General features: G+C 47.7%; 1 protein-coding gene across 5 annotated transcripts in view; it reads left to right on the top strand.

Annotated features, from left to right (window-relative positions):
- LARGE1 (LARGE xylosyl- and glucuronyltransferase 1) overlaps nucleotides 1-18861 on the top strand; it is a 653148-nt gene that overhangs the window by 626735 nt on the left and 7552 nt on the right. For all 5 annotated transcript variants that reach the window (XM_017890120.1, XM_017890121.1, XM_017890123.1 and 2 more), the window contains one exon: nucleotides 15810-15956. In XM_017890120.1, the coding sequence (XP_017745609.1) occupies nucleotides 15810-15956 (147 nt within the window). The remainder of the gene's footprint in view (nucleotides 1-15809; nucleotides 15957-18861) is intronic.

Here is an 18861-nt window from a genome sequence, read left to right as displayed (position 1 = left end):
CTGGCAACAGAGTGAGACTCCACCCCAAAAAAAAAAAAAAAAAAAATTAAAAAAATTAAAAAAATTGCCAAGCATTGTGGAGCACGCCTGTGGTTTCAGCTAGTCGGGAGGTTGAGACAGGAGGATCGCCTGAGCCCAGGCAATGGAAGATAGAATGAGCCATGATTGTGCCACTGCACTCCATCCTGAACAGCAGAGCAACACCCTATCTCAAAAAAACACATTTTTTAATTATGAAAAAGATGACAGTTACAAGTTATTGAGCCCTTACCATGCACCGGAAACCCTGCCAGTTGCGCTCTGTCATTACCTCTGTTCTTCACACTGCTCTTTAAGGTAACCACCATTACGGGTGACCAAACGGAGGCCCCAGAGAGGTTAAATGTTAGCGTTAGAGGAGGAAGAAAGCAGCTTTCCTCCATGCCAGACTGCTCACTCTGTCAAAGGGGCCAGGTTACTCCCAAACCTCCAGGGTACCAGAGCAGGCTGACTGGCAGCCCTCAGCTTGTACCCCCAAACACTTAATTATATCACCCTTTTTGGGGTTCTACTTAGTTACCAAAAAAAGTTAAGCATCTTAGCTCTTTGAGCAGTTGCTTAGCAACAAGCTAATAGTACAGCCATAACAAACAGATCAACTGGAAAATAATGGAATCAGCTGTATGCATGGACAGTAGCTGCGGAGTTTCACTAAAATCTCCTTCCAGCCCCTTCACCTGCTTTTTCTAAAGAATGAGCTCCTGGATGTCCAGCTTTCACTCTTGATCTCAGAAATGTCAAGTGAAAGTCCGCGGGGCATGACAGAGGTTGTGCAGGCTTGCCTTTGAAGCCAGGTTCCACAGCACTAATCAAGTGTGTGACTTGGGGGCTGCTTGCTTCGTCTCCCCATTCTTTCACTTCCTCAGTTAACATAGGAGCTAATCATAGCCTCCTGTGGGGTTATGGTGGGTGCCCAACAGGAGTTCATTTTCTGCCCCTTGGCCTATTCCGTATCGGGCTTCTGATAGGACTTCTGTGCTAGGCCCCTGCCCCAACCCAACCCCTGCCATTGCAAACTCTGCCACCTTCTGTACAGCCTGGGTAGCTTCATGTGACCATCAACATTTTTTCTCTTTCTGAAAATGAGAAACTATATATTGATACTCATTCTTTCAAAAACGATGTAGCGAGTATGTACTATGTGCCAGGTAGTATACTACATTGTAGGTGACGTTGCTGTCCCTGGGCGTCATTCAGACCTGCATTTCAGTGCAGAGGACTCTCCCTCCCTTTCCCTTCCCTCTTTCCCTTCCCCTTTTTTTACCCTCCCCCCTCCACACCTTTCCTTCCCTTCCTTTCTTTCTCTCTCTCTCTCTTTCTCTTTCTCTCTTTTCTCATTTTCTCTCTTTCCTTCCTTTCTTTCCATGCTTCTTCCTCTCTCTCTCTCTCTCTCTCTCTCTCTCTCTCTCTCTCTCTTGCTCAGGCTGGAATGTAATGGTGCAATCATGGCTCACTGCAGCCTCAACCTCCCCTGGCTCCAGTGATTCTCCCACTTTAGTCTCCCCAGTAGCTGGGATTATAGCCGTGCACCATCACTCCCGGCCATTTTTTTTTTTTTTTTTTTTTTAACCATTTGTAGAGACAGGGTTTCGCTGTGTTGCCCAGGCTGGTCTTGAACTCCTGGGCTCAACTGATCCGCCCTCCCAGGCCTCCCAAAGTGCTGGGATTACAGGCAAGAGCCACTGCTTCCGGCTTCTCTCTCTCTTTCCTTTTCTCTTTCTTTCCATGTTTCCTTTCTCCTTTCCTTTCCTTTTTCCTTTCCTTTCCTTCTTCTTTCCTTTACTTCTTTTTAGACACAGGGTCTTCCTCTCTCACCCAGGCTGCAGTGCAGTGGTGCCATCATAGGTTACTGCAGCCTCGAACTCCTGGGCTCAAGCAATCTTCCTGCCTCAGCCTCCCAAGTAGCTGGGACTACAGGTGTATACCACCATGCCCAGCTAATTTTTAAATTTCCTTTTAGAAAAATAAACATAACCCAGACCATATTGTCCAGGCTAGTCTCAAAATCCTGGGCTCAAGCAATCCTCCTGCCTCAGCCTCCCACAGCCCTGGGATTACAGGCGTGAACCACCGTGACTGACTGATGCTGAGTACTCTTTATTTGGAATTTATTTAACCTTGGGAAATGCACTTAACCTCTCTAACTTGCTTTATCTGTGAAATGGGAATCATACTGCGTTTTCCTCTTCCCCAGTTCTTAAGGAACTGAGAAGATTAGAGCTGATAGTATTTGGAAAGCACCCAGGAATGCCCGAAACATTCTTTGTTCCATGTGTCTGCGTGACCAGGCACTGTTTCAGGTGCTGGGGCTAGAACAGTGAACAGGGGAGACAAAGTTCTGGCCCTCAGAGGTTTGCACCCTGGTGGTCATTGCAACTGTATGTGCCATTGCTAGCATCAGGATTCACACAGATACGAGGCTGAGAGATACAGGAGCTTAAACTAACAAGCGAATGGCCCGATGTGGGTGCATACTGAAGGTCTCTAAATGAGGAGCGAGAAGGGCCTGAGACATGGTGGCATTTCCAGGACCTGGACAGCTTCACTCTACTGAGACTTTCCACATTCATGAGACTGGTACAGGTTTCCGACCTTTCGCTGACCCTGCAGAATCCTCATCTTCTTTTTTTTTTGAGATGAAGTCTCGCCCTTGTCCCCAGGCTGGAGTGCAATGTCGGTCACTGCAACCTCTGCCTCCCCGGTTCAAGCGATTCTCCTGCCTCAGCCTCCTGAGTAGCTGGGATTACAGGCACTTGTCACCACGCCCGGCTAATTTTTGTATTCTTAATAGAGATGGGGTTTCACCATGTTGGCCAGGCTGGTCTCAAACTCCTGACCTCAGGTGATCCGCCCGCCTTGGCCTCCCAAAGTGCTGGGATTACAGGCGTGAGGAATCCTCATCTTTAATCCATGCCCAAAATGTAAAGTATCTCTACTGTCCTCACTGCCTTTGCCTTCTTGGGGACAAACCCTTCTTTTTTTTTTTTTTTTTTTTTTTGAGACAGAGTTTTATGCCGCCCAGGCTGGAGTGCAATAGCGTGATCTTGGCTCACTGCAATCTCCGCCCCCCAGTTTCAAGCAATTGTCCTGCCTCAGCCTCCCAAGTAGCTGGGATTACAGGCACGTGCCACCACACTTGGCTAATTTTTTTGTATTTTTTAGTAGAGACGGGGTTTTGCCGTGTTGGCCAGGCTGGTCTCGAACTCCTGACCTCAAGTGATCCGCCCACCTCTGCCTCTCAAAGTACTGGGATTACAGGCGTGAGCCACCGCACCCAGCACCCTTCTTGAGGACAAATGTGCCACACTGGGTAGAGACTATATTCTGACACTGTGTAGGAATGCCAGCTTTCTGTTCGATTCTTTTCTCCCCGGCTTGACATCTAACCACCTACCCCTTACATTTTCCCTGGCACATCATGGTTGTTCTATAAATACTTGTTGCATGAGTGCAGACACGTGAACAAATCCAGGTAGAGGTGGCACCAGGCGAAGCTGACTGGCTGTCTGCCCGGAGACATTACCAGGTGACATTTCCTTGGGCTCATTCATTGTTTTAACTCTGCTGTATCTATAACATTTAACATTTATTGAGCACTTACTATGCACCAAGCACTGTTAGGAGCCCTTTCACCTGTGTTTTACCATTAAAGCCTACCGCAATTCATCTTACAAATGAGGATGTTCAGGCTAAGTAACATGCCCACGGGCACAGCAGTACTAAAAGGATAAGTGGCGGGCTGGGCACACTCGCTCACGCCTGTAGTCCCAGCACTGTGGGAGGCCAAGGTGGGCAGATCACCTGAGGTTGGGAGTTCAAGACCAGCCTGACCAACATGGAGAAACGCCGTCTCAACTAAAAACACAAAAATTAGCTGTACATGGTGGCGCATGCTTGTAATCCCAGCTACTCAGGAGGCTGAGGCAGGAAAATTGCTTGAACCTGGGAGGTAGAGATTGCAGTGAGCCGAGATCACGCCATTGCACTCCAGCCTGGGCAACAAGAGAGAAACTCCATCTCAAAAAAAAAAAAGAAAGAAAGAAAAAGGATAACTGGCTCATCTTAGGCTTACCCATAGGTGTTCTATGCTTAGCCTGTTTATTGATCCAGTTGCCCAATAGGCCCATCTTCTCTTCATCATGATGGCCATGACTGTCATCGTGGCTTGCATTTGCCAAGTGTATCCTATCCACTAGGGAACTGTTTTAATCTTTGCACCAGATAATCCACGTAGTTCTTACAAAGTCGCACAGCACAGGTACTAATACAGTCCCCGGCTCACAGAGGAGAAAACTGTGGCACAAAGATGGAATGTGTTCAAGAGTATGAGCTGGTGAGTGTCCACGCAGGTGGTCTCTGAATCCGGGCAGTGTGCCGCACAGCTGCCCTCCTTAGTGTCAGGCTCCCCGTGATCCCCAGCCAGGGTTTAACTCTATGCCAGCACATGGCAAGTGCTCTACAGTGTTTAGCTGTTATTAGTAACAGTAAACATCAGGACAGTGGGGTAATTAGAGAGGAATGTTGACTGTTACTGAGATGATGACGCCAGACTCTCTAGCCCAGAGCCTTGCACATAGTCAAGTGCTCAGTAAACTGTGGCAATCGTTATTACTGGTTATTTGTAAAATTTGCCCCAAAAGTTTCTTAGCTTCTCTTTCTCACCTGCCCCTCTCTGACTGACAGGTTCTCCCTCAGAAAATCTTAACGCCATCCATTAAGGAGCCACCGGATCTTGCTCATGCCTGGGAGCCCTTCTGGCTCTCAGAGGCCATGCCCATGTGTGACCTCGTGTATGACGTGTATATTCTACAGTGGCACTATGTGGGCCGCCCTGTCTCCCTTGTTTGCAAGTCCTTGCTGTTGCCACCACATAGCTCCTGGAAGCCAGTCTGCCAAAAACTCATTTCCTAGACAACTGGCGTAGAATCGAGCAAATCCTACTCCCTGGCTTTTATGTTTAGGGATGAGACAAGAGGAGGACGGGGCTGTGCTGAGATCTGCCTCCAGAGTGAGCAGCACAGATGGCTCCTTCCTTCCTCTCTGCCCACGGGTTGTCACCCTGAGGTAGGTTGCCCAATCCTCCGGTGTCATTCACATGATTTCCCATTGCGCTGGTCAAAAGCAGTGCTTACGTCTAGCACTGTTATGTCAGTTTAAACGGCTGTGAGGGACAGCTGGAGACAAGAGGGCTTCTCGTAGTCTCCCAAAGTCACATGGGCCCCCACACGCATGCACACACGCATGTGTGCCCTTCTTTGCCTCTCACTGGTTGATCACACCTGTGGCTGCACTGGCCCTGCTGCTCCTCACCGCACATCATGAGCTCACTGGTTCATGCCCACATACCTTGCCAGGAATAAGCTGAAATAAGAAAATGATAGTGCACCTCAGACTCGGGCCTCTGCTTTGTGTTTGACTGCCACTGGCTGATCCACTTCTTACGAGCATCCATCAGAATATGAGTGCATGACCATCTGTAAAGGACCAAATAAGGAAAAAACACTGTTTATAAGTGCCCTCTCTCGTGGCAGGTGCTGTGCTAGGCCCTGGGCAAATGTTTTCTTTTTTATGACAACCTAGTCAAAGATAAGTGCTTTTACTCCCATTATACAAGTGAAATTAAAACACAGAAGGTAAGTTTGCCCAAAGGTCGTAGGTATTTAAATGGCAGAGCTATCATGTCAACTCAGGTCTTTGTCACTTCCAGAGAGCCCTCTTCACAGTCCCATCCTCTCTACCACATAGGGCAATTGTAAATAGATTCCTCCATTCCCTGTACACTTACTGAGCGCCTACTGTTTGCCTGGCACTGTGCGGGACCTGGAAACGTAACCATGAACAGAGGCTCACCCCAGATCTCAAGCCCAGCAGGGCTAATAGGTGCATGCGCAGGCAGCCACCACCAATGAGCGAAACAGCCTAGGATGAACCAGTCCCAAAGAAGATGCAGACCCAACGTGAAGGGGAGCATCAAGGGAGACACATCAAGGCCCACGGAGGTGGGGAAGGGAGGTGCGGGGAGGCCAGTTTTTCTAATTGCCTGTGCAGCAAGCCTTGAGAGAAATCGATACTGTTCCGGGGTTCTGAAACAGATGCACGCTCCAGCACAGGTTTCTTTACCTCCTCCCATCCCCTTCTAATATAACTTTCATAGGAATCCCTGGGAACTTGTGTGAGAACCACATGGATTCCTTATGACTCAGGTTTCATTAAACAGTGGGCTCTCTGACATTTGATGCTGCAGAACAGGGCTGTGGAAACCCAGGGCTCTGAGAGCTGATAAGTGTGGCTTTCTCCTGTTATTCTGACAGCAGCCCCAGTGCCTTCAGCTCTGCGATTCCCGATAGTTTGTCGCTTGTCAGCATTGGCCTCAGCCATGTATTGCCACACCACAAAGAAGTCAGCATGGGCTCTGCTGTTACAGGCATGGAAACTTGCACAGCAGAGATGGGGAATTCCCCAACCCCTGCCCAAGGAGTAGGGGCCACAAGAGGTCCCAAATGGTTACCAGCATCCAGTGGGCTGAACGGCAGTTACCCTGGTGAGAACAAGAGAGAGGAGAAAGATGCCTTCAGAATTAGGGGCCAGTAGGAGTGGTCATTGGTGCTAAATGCAGAGAATTCAAACGAGGTGAGAATAAACAAATCTATTAGACTTGACAGTGAGGGGACATTGCTGACTTTGGCCAGATCATAGAGTCAAAGACAGATTATAGTAGTTTGAGAAACTCATGGATGGTAATGAAAGGAAATAGCCAGTATAGGAGGCTCAGTCAGCCAGTGACATGTAGGATCAGTACACATGTTCCTAATCTCATAATACTCTTTGTTTTCTGACCTCCGCCACAGTTTGCTTCTTCAAGGTGGAGTCTGCCATATGGATGAGATTGCATTTAAGGAGCATAGGTACACACATCGTAGCCTCCTGCCTTCTCCCTTTTTTCCATTCCCAACCACTCTCCCACCACTGCCTTGACCCATGAACTCAAAGAAGTTCATTGTTCCAGTTGCAGGGTTGGGAAGACAGACACAATCCCCGCATTAACACACTTGGCCCCAATATATCTTTATTGACTATTGATCTTTCGTGCTTAATTTTAAGCTGGTGCAGACTTTACTAGCATCATTATATGATCATGACGATAAGTACTAGCTGTGTGGTAGTACTTGTTAACCTCTCAGAACTTTACTGTCTTTATCATTAAACTGAAAACACGAGTACGTAAGTCATAGGTTGCACTGATTAAGAGAAGTAATGCATATAAAGCACTTAGCATGGGGCTTGATACTCAATGCATGTAAGCATTTATTATCATTTATCGGCCACCTACAATATACCAGGCAGGTGCTAAGAAATTCAGTTTCTCCAATCCTATATGCTTCCTCATTATCAGAGCTTTGCAAATAACCTGGAACACCCTTTCCTGACTGGTTAACTCCTGCTTCTTGATTGGAACACATCTCAGTGATGAGAAGTCTTCCATGACTCTGCACCCAGAGAGGAGTATGCTTCTGTCTTCCTCCCTCCCTACACTGTGAGCTATGCACGGACAAAGGTTATATCTGTTCATTTAGCTCTGTACCCAGCGTCTAGGTCTTGGCTTTATCAATATTTATTAATTGATGAATGTATTATCTTCGTTCTCTTAATCACCAAGTCCATAAAGCATTTATTATTATCAAGATAAGGAAACAAAAGCCCAGGGTGTTAAGACAATGGCCCACAATTGCACAGTTAGTGAAGTGGTGGAATTAAGATGGAATCTATATCATCTGATTAAAAAGATCATGCTCTTTTTTCTCACTCTTCAGCCTCCCTTCAAACTGGCATGCCATGAAATATACCCAGCCCTCAAGTGAGTTGAAGATAATTTCAGTTGGCGCCTCTTGAAATATCAGACTCTGTGGCTCCAATCCCATATGTCAGGCACACAGCTGGAATTGAGGAGCAGCTGAGCATGGGCTCTCCTGTTTATCCCATCCCCTGCTCTCTCCCCTCCCTTTTGTCTCCTCCACGCAGAAGCCTGGCATCCACTGCCATTGAGCACCCTGCTCTATCCCCACCAGCCCACACCATTATCCACATCACTGGCCTGGCCCTGCAGCGGCTTGAGTTTGCCCCCCGAACCCCCCAGTTTAGAAAGACACAAACAGGAGATAATTCTAGAATCCTTTGTCCCTGCTTTAACTTGACTGTGCTCTCTCATTTTCTTAACCTCAGTGATGGATTATTTTTCTAATTTTGTTTTCTTGAAGATGACATCAAATTGGGTTTGTAGTATGTCCAGTTCATTTTGTGGTGCTGTAACAGAATACCGGAGACTGGGTAATTTTTAAAGACTAGAAATGTATTCCCCACAGTTCTGGAGGCTGAGAAGTCTGAGAACAAACTTGGTGACAGATTCGTTGTCTGGGAGGGCTGCTCTCTGCTGTCAGGATGGTTCTTTGTGAGTTTTGTTTGCTTCTTTGTGTTTGTTTTTGTTTTGAGACAGAGTCTCCGCCCAGACTGGAGTGCAGTGGCACGATCTCGGCTCATTGTAACCTCCACCTCCCTGGTTCAAGTGATTCTCCTGCCTCAGCCTCCTGTGTAGCTGGGATTATAGGTGTGCGCCACCATGCCTGGCTAATTTTTTGTATTTTTAATGGAGACAGGGTTTCACCATGTTGGCCAAGCTGGTGTCGATTTCCTGACCTCAGGTTATCCGCTCACCTTGGCCTCCCAAAGTGCTGGAATTATAGGCGTGAGTCACTACACCCGGCCCCAAAATGGTTCTTTGAACACTGCATCCTGCAGGGAAACCCATCCAGCTAACACTCTGCCCTTCCATCCATGCTGTTTCTTTGGTTTATGCAGAACCCGGGCAAGCCTACCTTCTGCACCCATCCCTACCCCTTCAGTTGGCATAGGAAGCCTCACTGCTCACTCACATCCTCTCCCCTGCTTGCCAGTTTTGCCAGATTGGAGCAAAAGAGGATATGAACTATTCACATACGTTAGTGAGCTGAGAGCAGGGGCTTGGGGAAGAAAGATACACAGAAGAGGAGGCTGGGGGGCTTTGGAAGATAACTTTCTCAAATTCAGTTTCCCCACTGGTTAGCTCACAGGCTGGAAGAGGTGAATTTACTGTGTGAGCAACACCTGAACTATTTTTGACACAGAGAGGGTCTCAGAGGACTGGCTAGAGACTGAGATCTCATAAGCTCTGTTTCTGTAGATGAGCAAGCAGAAGTCCTCCCTGGCTGTAAGTAGTATGTCGACTTTTCTGAATCCTCCTTCACTCTCGCCCATTCTCTTGCCTTGGATGCACCAGTAGGCTCAGCTGTGAAAGGGGAAGGGGACTTGTTTGTTCAATGAGTTAATTCTAAGTCGGCCACTGCTTTGGGCTCTAGAGCCCTGAGAGATGAGAGATAAGCCTTTATTGTCTCCATGTACACATGGGGAACCTGTGGTTGGAAGAGGTTGCAGAATGTGCACAAGTCAGGAGAGAGAGAGGAGCAATCAGGTTTGGAAGCTGCTGCTGGCTGGCCCCAAGTCACTTATATTCACAGGGTTTCCTGTTTTATCAGCAAGGTTCTGAGTTATGTAGATTGTTTTAAGAACTCCTTGGTCCAGCTGGGCGCGGTGGCTCACGCCTGTAATCCCAGAACTTTGGGAGGCCGAGGCGGGCGGATCACGAGGTCAGGAGATCGAGACCATCCTGGCTAACACAGTGAAAACCCGTCTCTAGTAAAAATACAAAAAATTAGCTGGGTGTTGTGGTGGGCACCTGTAGTCCCAGCTACTCTGGAGGCTGAGGCAGGAGCATGGCGTGAACCCAGGAGGCGGAGCTTGCAGTGAGCTGAGATCCGGCCACTGCACTCCAGCCTGGGCGACAGAGCGAGACTCTGTCTCAAAATAATAATCATAATAATCATAATAATAATTCCTTGATCCAATATACTGTAGTAGGTTTGTGAATGTTTTTGCAGGTGTCTTGGACAAGACAAGGGCAACAAAACTTTGAACCTGTGCATAGGCAGGGACTAGGGTCTGCAAAGAGGAGTCAGACCATAAGGAAGTGACTCTGTCAGCTCAGGCCCATGTAGGGGACAAGAACAGCGTGACAGTCCAAGAAGGACATCAACAGAGCTTGGGATCATTGAATGATGAGGAGGAATCCGGACCAGGTCAGAATCAGGACAGTGTTTATTTTGGGTAAGCTACTTGGTATTAATTTATGTTGCTTCCAACTAAACAACCCTAAGCAATATATTACAAGACCCACAGTAGACAGACCCAGGAAGCAGCATGCCTTACCATCACAGTCCTCAGGGGTCTCCAGAGACACAGAGCCAATAGGAGATATATATATAGTATATTCTATGGATAGTAATATATGTATCAATATGTAGAGCTAGATAGTGATATATGTACTGATAGATTGATAGAGCTTAAGGAATTGGCTCACACAGTTGTGCGGTTGGCAAGTCTGAAATTCACAGAGCAGGCCAGCAGGCTGGAAACTGAGGCAGGGTTTCTATGTTACTGTCCTAAGGCAGTATTCCATCTTTTCTGGGAAAGCTCAGTTTTTGTTCTCTTTTTTTTTTTTTTGGAGATGGAGTCTCGCTCTGTCACCCAGGCTGGAGTGCAGTGGCACGATCTCGGCTCACTGCAAGCTCTGCTTCCTGGGTTCACGCCATTCTCCTGCCTCCGCCTCCCGAGTAGCTGGGACTACAGGTGCCCGCCACCACACCTGGCTAATTTTTTTGTATTTTTAGTAGATATGGGGTTTCATCATGTTAGCCAGGATGGTCTCGATCTCCTGACCTCGTGATTCACCCGCCTCGGCCTCCCAAAGTGCTACAGGTGTGAGCCACCACACCTGGCCCAGTTTTTGTTCTTAAGGCCTTCAACTGATTAGATGTGGCCTTCCCACATTATCGAGGGAAATCTCCTTTCCTTAAAGTTAACTGATTGTACATGTTAATTATTAGGTTGGTGCAAAAGTAATTGCAGTTTAATGCATCTATGAAACACTTGCACAGCAGTGTCTAAACTAGTACGTGACCAAGTAACTGGGAACCATAGCCCGGGCCATCTGATACAGAAAAGAAACCATCATAGGCATCATGTACCCCGTGCTTAATGTGTGCCAGGCATTGTAGCAAGCCCTTCCACGAGCACTGTGTTTATCTTCATCAACATATTTTACAAATGCATCAACCCCAGGACTCAAAATAGTGAAAGCAATTTGCCCAAGAAGACAGCCTAGTAGGGTCAGAGCTAGATGCCTGGTCTGTTACCACTACACCTGACTGTCTTCCAAAGCTCCCATCTTAATAATCTAAATTTAGCAATCTAAAGAGTAATGGAGTGACCCAAAGTCACTCAGCTTCTCAGGGTGGACCTAGAATTCAGGTCTCCTGGCTCTTCGCCCAGCTTTCTCGCTCATCGTCCTGCCTCATTGTTCCTGGAAGACTGCACTTCATCCTCTGCAGGACTGACTTTCCAGAGGACTAATGGCTGCAAATTGTTGACCCCTAGGACAGCAAGCCCCATCCAGGGTAAGATGTACTAACAACACAGAGCAGAAAGACCCAGGCTGCCGTTACCTTCTCAAAAAACAGATGTGCTCAGAGTTTGTACTATGAAGTCTCTTTATTGCTGAAACAACTTCATAATGAGACCTTTTCAGGACATCAGTATTGAAACCTCCTTGAACTGAGTCTGAAATGGAGCTATCTGGTGATAGATCCATGTTTGTGGCAGTTTGTATTTTAGTGAGATTAAAGGGAGTCTGCCGAAAGCACTCCAGAATCTGGTGCTTTCTATGCAGAGGGAAATAAGGCTTGCTAGGACTGCATTTGTGAGGCATGCTGCTTACTGGATGTGTCTGCTTTGGGTCTTCCGGTATATTGGTTAGGGTTGTTTAGTTGCAGGCAACAGAAACTAATACCAGGTAGCTTAAGTAAAATAAAAACAAATCAAAGAAAAACAAAGCAAATAATGGATGGGTTATCTTATGAAATCAAACTAGGACTTGGAAAACCAACACACAAGACTACAATTAACCAGTAGCTCTGGGCCCCTCTGCAGCAGTTCAGAAGTCTTTAGAGCATGATCTGTCATCACTGAAAGTCAGTGCTTTCCCTCTATATTCAAATTTCCAAGAGTAAGAAACTGATGTGCTCAGCCTGGGTCAAGTGTCTAATCCTAAAAACTGCTCTTGCCACGGATGCAGGTAGGGCAGGCAGAGAACTCTGAGAGCTTGCTTCTATGTATAGAGGGCAGGTTGCCCCCAGAGAAAGGGGAATTATTTTCTAGCAGGAATTAATCTCCAAGAAGCAGCTCCTACAGCAACTGATGATAATAGTAACTTGAGCCTTATGTAGATACAAACATCCATGTTTGTAGATCTCCGTATCCATTGCATATATATGTGTATGTGTCTGTATGTTTTGCCCGTTCCCTTTATAGTTCTGCCCTCGCAGCCTTCTATTCTGTTTCTGTAGCATTGTATTATAAAATAATCAGCTACAAATATAGTCTGGGACCCCATCTACAAAGATTTTGTCCCTAGGCTTGTAGCATCCTGAGATGTTTATATGAATGTAAGCACCATGTGGGCAGAGACTTTGCTTGTTCTTTTCACTCTGTATCTTCACGTGCCTGGCACATCATAGGTGCTGGGTGATTGTTGAATGGGTAGCAACCACCTACCAGCACAGGGACACCTTCCCCCCTGCCCCAGGGATTCCAAGGGCTTTGCTGTCTTGGTCCAGGGATATTCTTTAGACCCATATATCCCACCCCCAATACCCAGAATCAATAGATAAGGTACCCACCTTTCCAGGGGGAATGGTAAAGAGCCTGGCTCTGCCCATATCTAATCCAGGTTTGATACAAAAGAGAGTGCTAGCTGACACTAGACACCTGGCCATAGAGGAGGGAATGTTGGATGTTTGAAAACTAACATTATTCAGACAAAGTGGGAGAAGAATCCAGGCCAGGACAGGCTGACTCAAACCTCTAAGCCCTCAGACTGGCTAAGTAGAGCTCGCCACACGCTATATCTTGCTGTCGTCCTTTAGGAACCTCCTCTGGAATAGTGGGGAGACAGCTATATAGTATTTGGTATATAGTGAACGTGAGCACTGTGGTAAAGAGTGAACTGCAAATGATATTCAGAGGGTTCCAAAATGAACTTCCAGCCCATCCCAACCACCCCCTCTCTACTGGGAGCTGGTGAGATCCATTAACCAAGGATGGTTTTAGGAAACTGTCCTTATTCTGACCTGATCCAGATTCCCCCTCATCATTCAGTGGTACGAAGCCCTGCTGATGTCCTGTGTCCTTCTGGGACTGCCACCCTGTTTTGTCCCATTCAGGCCTGGGCTGACTTAGTCACTTCCTTACGGCGTGATTCCTCTTTGCATGCCAGCTCTAGTCCTTGTTAATGCACACGCTCCAAGTCTGGTTGAGTGAAGTGACTTTAATAATAACAGCAGTGGAGGACAGTTTTTTGATTTTTGGTTTTTGTTTGTTTGTTTGTTTTTTGTTTTTTTTTTTTTGAGCCAGAGTCTTGCTCTGTCACCCAGGGTGGAGTGCCGTGGCACGATCTCGGCTCACTGCAACTTCCACCTCCCAGGTTCAAGTGATTCTCTTCCCTCAGCCTCCTGAGTAGCTGGGACTACCAGCACCCGCACCACACCCGGCTAATTTTTGTATTTTTAGTAGAGACAGGGTTTTACCATATTGGCCAGGCTGGTCTCGAACTCCTGACCTTGTGATCCACCTACCTCAGCCTCCCAAAGGGCTGGGATTACAGGCGTGAGCCACTGTCCCAGCCTTCAATGGACAGTTTTATGGCCACGGAAGGCTGCTACTTTCAGTGGTTTTTCAAAATGCCTTACAATGCCTACCTCTTCCCCAGGAAAGTCTGCTTTCTCCATTTTAGAGATAGAAGCCGACAGCCATGATGACCTTGAGACCCAAAGGTCAGTGTCCATGCAGGAGGCCAGAATGAATTCTAGGTCCTGGCCGAAAGAGATCCCAGAAGATCCAAGTCAGGGAGTCATGATAGCGCTGCAGTATAATAGTGACCACTTGTCACAGCATGCCTGCCCCTGGCCAGATGTGCCAAGTGGCAGTATATGATTTGTTCAGTCTCCAGGAGGTAGATGTTATTGCCATCATTTTAGGGATGAGGGACCAAAGGTAGTGAGGAGCTAAATCTCTTTCCCAGGATGGCAGGACCCATAAAGTCACCTTGCCGGGGTTCAAATCCAGTCTGTGTTTATTAAAAACCTCATGCTGGCCAGGCGCGGTGGCTCACACCTGTAATCCCAGCACTTTGGGAGGCCGAGGCGGGCGGATCACGACCAGCCTGGCCAACATGGTGAAACCTGTCTCTAATAAAAATACAAAAATTAGATGGATGTGGCAGCATGCGCCTGCAGTCCTAGATACTCAGGAGACTGAGATAGGAGAATCACTTAAATCTGGGAGGCGGAGGTTGCAGTGAGCTGAGATCACGCCACTGCACTTCAGCCTGGGTGACAAAGCAAGACTCCATGTCAAAAAAAAAAGTCCTTGTGCCATATGGCACTAGATACTTGGCCATTTATGGTCCACCATGAGCCTTTCTCCCTTTCCAAGTGTCAGCCACAGAGCAGGGAAAAGGCAGACAAACCCAGGCGTGCAGAATCGCGGCTCAGAGGAGCAGAGTGGAAGGCCAGGCACTAAGGCAAGACTTTACAGAACCTTCCCCCAAGGGGGATACCAGAGCTGTCTTACCAGTGCTGGCTGCCTACGGTGGCTCTGGCTACTTTAAAGGCTTGGAGTCTGGAAAATTCAAGGAGTTGAGGAGTCACTAAAATGGAACCTGAAAGTACCCAGTTGGGTGATTCTCTCATCGGCTCTCTGTCCACCTGATCTGCTGTGGCCAGGGCTGCAGTTGGAGTGATTGACCAGCACAGGGAACCAAGCAGACTGGGCTGTAACCCCTGTGGTCCTTTGAAGCCTTCCTTCTGTGCCTGACTCTGGCAGGAGCACACACTGAAAATGTGTGGGAGGTTCTCCCAGCCCCTCAGTCTGATCTGCCCTCTGTTTATTCTCCAGGAAGACCAAGCTCTCTGTCTCGGGGACAGCAGATGCCGTTCCACACTGGGTTCCGCAAGTGTTTGGCAAGCTGCTTTGCCTCCCAGGGCTCCCTGTCTTTCTTTTCTCTTTTCTTTTCTTTTCTTTTCTTCTTTCCTTTCTTTCTTTTTCTTTCTTTTCCTTCTTTTCTGTTTCTTTTCTTTCCTTTTTTTTTCTTTCCTTTCTTCCCTTTCTTTGCTTTCTTTGCCTGTTTTTTGCTTTGTTTTGACAGAATCTATCTCAGTCACCCAGGCTGGAGTGCAGCGGCATGATCTCAGCTCATTGCAACCTCTGCCTCCCTGGCTCCAGCAATTGTCGTGCCTCAGCCTCCCAAGTAGTTGGGACTACAGGTGTGCCCCGCCACGCCCCTCCAATTTCTTTGTATTTTTAGTGGAGACGGGATTTCACCATGTTGACCAAGCTGGTCTCGAACTCATGAACTCAAGTGATCTGCCTGCCTCGGCCTCTCAAAGGCTGGGGTTACAGACGTGAGCCATCGCACCTGGCCCAGTCTCCCCATCTTTAATTGAGGGTCTGACCTGAGCTTTCTCTCCCACACTTCCCTGGGCCAGTGACCACCCCGTCCTCATGGGGAAAAGACTTTGGCCTGGTGTCACAGGGACTCTGTCTCTCTGCCTGTCCCCTCTTTTCAGGAAGTCTGTCATCCAGCTCGACCTTGCCAACACCAAGAAAGCAATGATCGTCCCCGCGTTCGAGACGCTGCGCTACCGGCTCTCCTTCCCCAAGTCGAAAGCGGAGTTGCTGTCAATGCTGGACATGGGGACCCTCTTCACATTCAGGTGAGTGGCTCTATCTGCCGTACTCTGGAGCTGCTCGAAGGCCTTCTTTCTCTTGGGAAACCCAGATGCCAAAGCTATCGATCCGGAAGTTTGTTGCTCACCTTAGTCCATTGTGACGCCAGGAAAGCACCACTTTCTCCAGACAACGTCTGTGTAATCTCCCTCCTCTCCCCCATGCCGGTACGTGCCATGTACTTTTTTGTGCATGGATGACAGACATTATGTGTTCAGATGGAAGGGTAGGCATGTTTGGAGGGCTGAAGGGTAGGAAGGTTTAGCTTATTTCTGTTTGTCCTTTTTACTAAACTCAGTTTAGGTTCCTGCTCCCATCTCCTGGCTCCGAGCTCTCTCTTTTGTGTGCTTGTCCATCCATTCGTTTAGTAGGTGGGTTTCGTTCTATTAGCACCATGGCGGTGGTTTTCCTTCTTCTTTGTGGTATGAGTCGTCTGTTCTCTGAGCCCCTGAGGCCTGGGGGATGTATAGCCGTTGTGTTAACAAATTCAAGTCATCAAGGTGACCCAGCACATGTGGCAGCCAGCTTTCCTGTTGCCCAACTGACCATCGCAAATGGAACCCTGATTTCCTTCTTTCCCAGGCCCCTGAGTCCTACAGGAACATTGCAAGGGAGCTCCCCTGTCACCTGTCCTGAGTGTTGCAGGAGTCTGTGCCACTGCACAGGTGCAAACAGACAGGCTGCAGCATTACATGTAGTGATCCAGGGAGAAGTAGGTGGCCTGCTGCGTGCCATAACTGAGCAGTCTGAAGAGAGGGCTGGTGCTTCCGCCTTCTCCAGTTTGTTTGTTTGTTTGTTTGTTTGTTTGTTTGTTTGTTTTTGAGACAGAGCTTCGCTCTTGTTGCCCAGGCTAGAGTGCAATGGCATGGTCTCAGCTCACTGCGACCTCCGCCTCCCGGGTTCAAGCGATTCTCCTGCTTCAGCCTCCTGAGTAGCTAGGATTACAGGTGCCCACCACCACACCCGGCTAATTTTTGTACTTTTAGTAAAGACAGGGTTTCGCCATGTTGGCCAGGCAGGTCTCGAACTCCTGACCTCAGGTGATCTGCCCACCTCGGCCTCCCAAAAGTGCTGGGATTACAGGCGTAAGCCACCACGCCTGGCCCTGCTCCAGTTTTAAAGCGAGGCCACTATTGTGAATGATGTCAGAATGGCCAACACTTCCTTGGAGCTAAAAAGCCTACCTTTCTAGACCATCGGTGTTTTATTGAAAACACTATAGTCATAATAACTTGGGTTTTCATACCACGATTAAGTTTCTAGAAATTTCTAGAAAGTTTCCCCAAATAAACTATATCTTGTGAAAATAACTATGAGATGGGTAGTTCATTCAACAGTTCAGAAGTTATCATTTTTCACATTTTATACAGACGAAGAAACTGAGGAGTGGAGAGGTCCCAGTAGAGCCAGGACTCAAACTCCAGCCTTCTTCCTCTATCAAGAATTCTAGAAAGTGACCTGGAAGAGTTAGTAGGCCCCCACCCAACCCAAGCCTTCCTTCTTCTCGAAAAAAATAACTACCACTTATTGCGTGCTTAGCGTGTGCCAGGCACTGTGATTACATATTTAATTCTCACAATAAATCTATGTGACAGATACTATTATCCCCATTGCCTGGATAATGAAACTGAGGCTCTGAGAAGTTTAACAACTTGCCAGTGACACACAGTCAGTAAATAGCAGAGCCTGGATTTGGCCCAGGTCTGAGGAACCTGTGTTCTTAGTCAGAATACCATCTGGCTACTGATTGAGTCCTGGATTTTTTTTTTTTTTTTAACCCAGTGTTTTAAAATGCAGGGTAAAAACTTGCTCCTCGAAATGGAGACTTTCAGACCAAACCTGAGTCTGAGTCTCCCATGGATGCCGTAGTCTGAGCATCTGACACATTTCCAAGGCATCCTTCCTGCCATCTTCATACCACGGTGAACCGAGAACTCATTCCACAGCCACATTTGTGGCCACAAGAGCTGGGGTGTGGCCTGCTGTGTCCATGATTGCCGCTCTGTTCAGCAGCTTGCAAGCCATCATGCCAAATGCTAAATTACAGCCCCTGTCTCTGAGAGATTGCTATTGTCACCTGCTCTCCAAATAACAAACTCTTCAGCCTCTGAGCAGCCGAAATCTGCTCCCTACTACACCTAGAATGAGAAAGCGTCCACACCCCTACAAGTCCTCTAGGGCGGTGGCTCCAGAATGTGGTCCCTGGGCCAGTAGCTTCAGCATCACTTAGGAACTTGTTAGAAATGCAGAGGCTCAAGCCTAGCCCAGACCTCCTGCATCAGAAACTCTGGAGTTGGAACCAGTCCTCCAGATCATTCTAACGCATACTCAAGTTTGAGAACCACTGCTCAAAGCAAAGTGCCCCAAATCTCTTCTCCCCAGTAGCATCCTGTAAGGTGTACCTAGGAAACCTCTCTCATCTTCCCATCCCTTTTTTAGCGGGGAAGGAGGCTACCTGGCATTGCTAGTCTCAGACAGCAAGACTCAAAGTTCGGTGTCTACTGGCCTGGCAATAGGTCATTCACAGGCTGGGGCTTGTTTGAACAATAGGTTCATTATAACCTAACTGCACCCTGTGATGCCCAGCCATTCAGCAGGCTGTCAGTGTCCAGGCCGAAGTGATCAAAGCTGCCTCCTCAGCCAGATGAGTAGAACTGACCGAGCTGTCCCTACAGTGGAGTGCAATGGCACCGCCTCCCCGTTCTTTTCCTTTCCTTTTCACATTATCATTGTCCAACAGTTTAGATTCTAAAAATGGATGGCCAATAATATGGCTGTCAATATCACTGAGAGCAAGACCACTAGGAATCGGCGTCATATCTGGGAAGCAAACAAGGAGAAATAACAGAGAATTTTCTCTCTCTCTCCCTTTTTTTTTTTCTTTTTTTTTTT

Source organism: Rhinopithecus bieti, unplaced genomic scaffold (assembly GCF_001698545.2).
Source record: "Rhinopithecus bieti isolate Rb0 unplaced genomic scaffold, ASM169854v2 scaffold_19737, whole genome shotgun sequence".
NCBI lineage: Eukaryota > Metazoa > Chordata > Mammalia > Primates > Cercopithecidae > Rhinopithecus > Rhinopithecus bieti.
The sequence above is the reverse complement of the archived record's forward strand: the minus strand, read 5'-3'. Positions and strand labels throughout refer to the sequence as shown.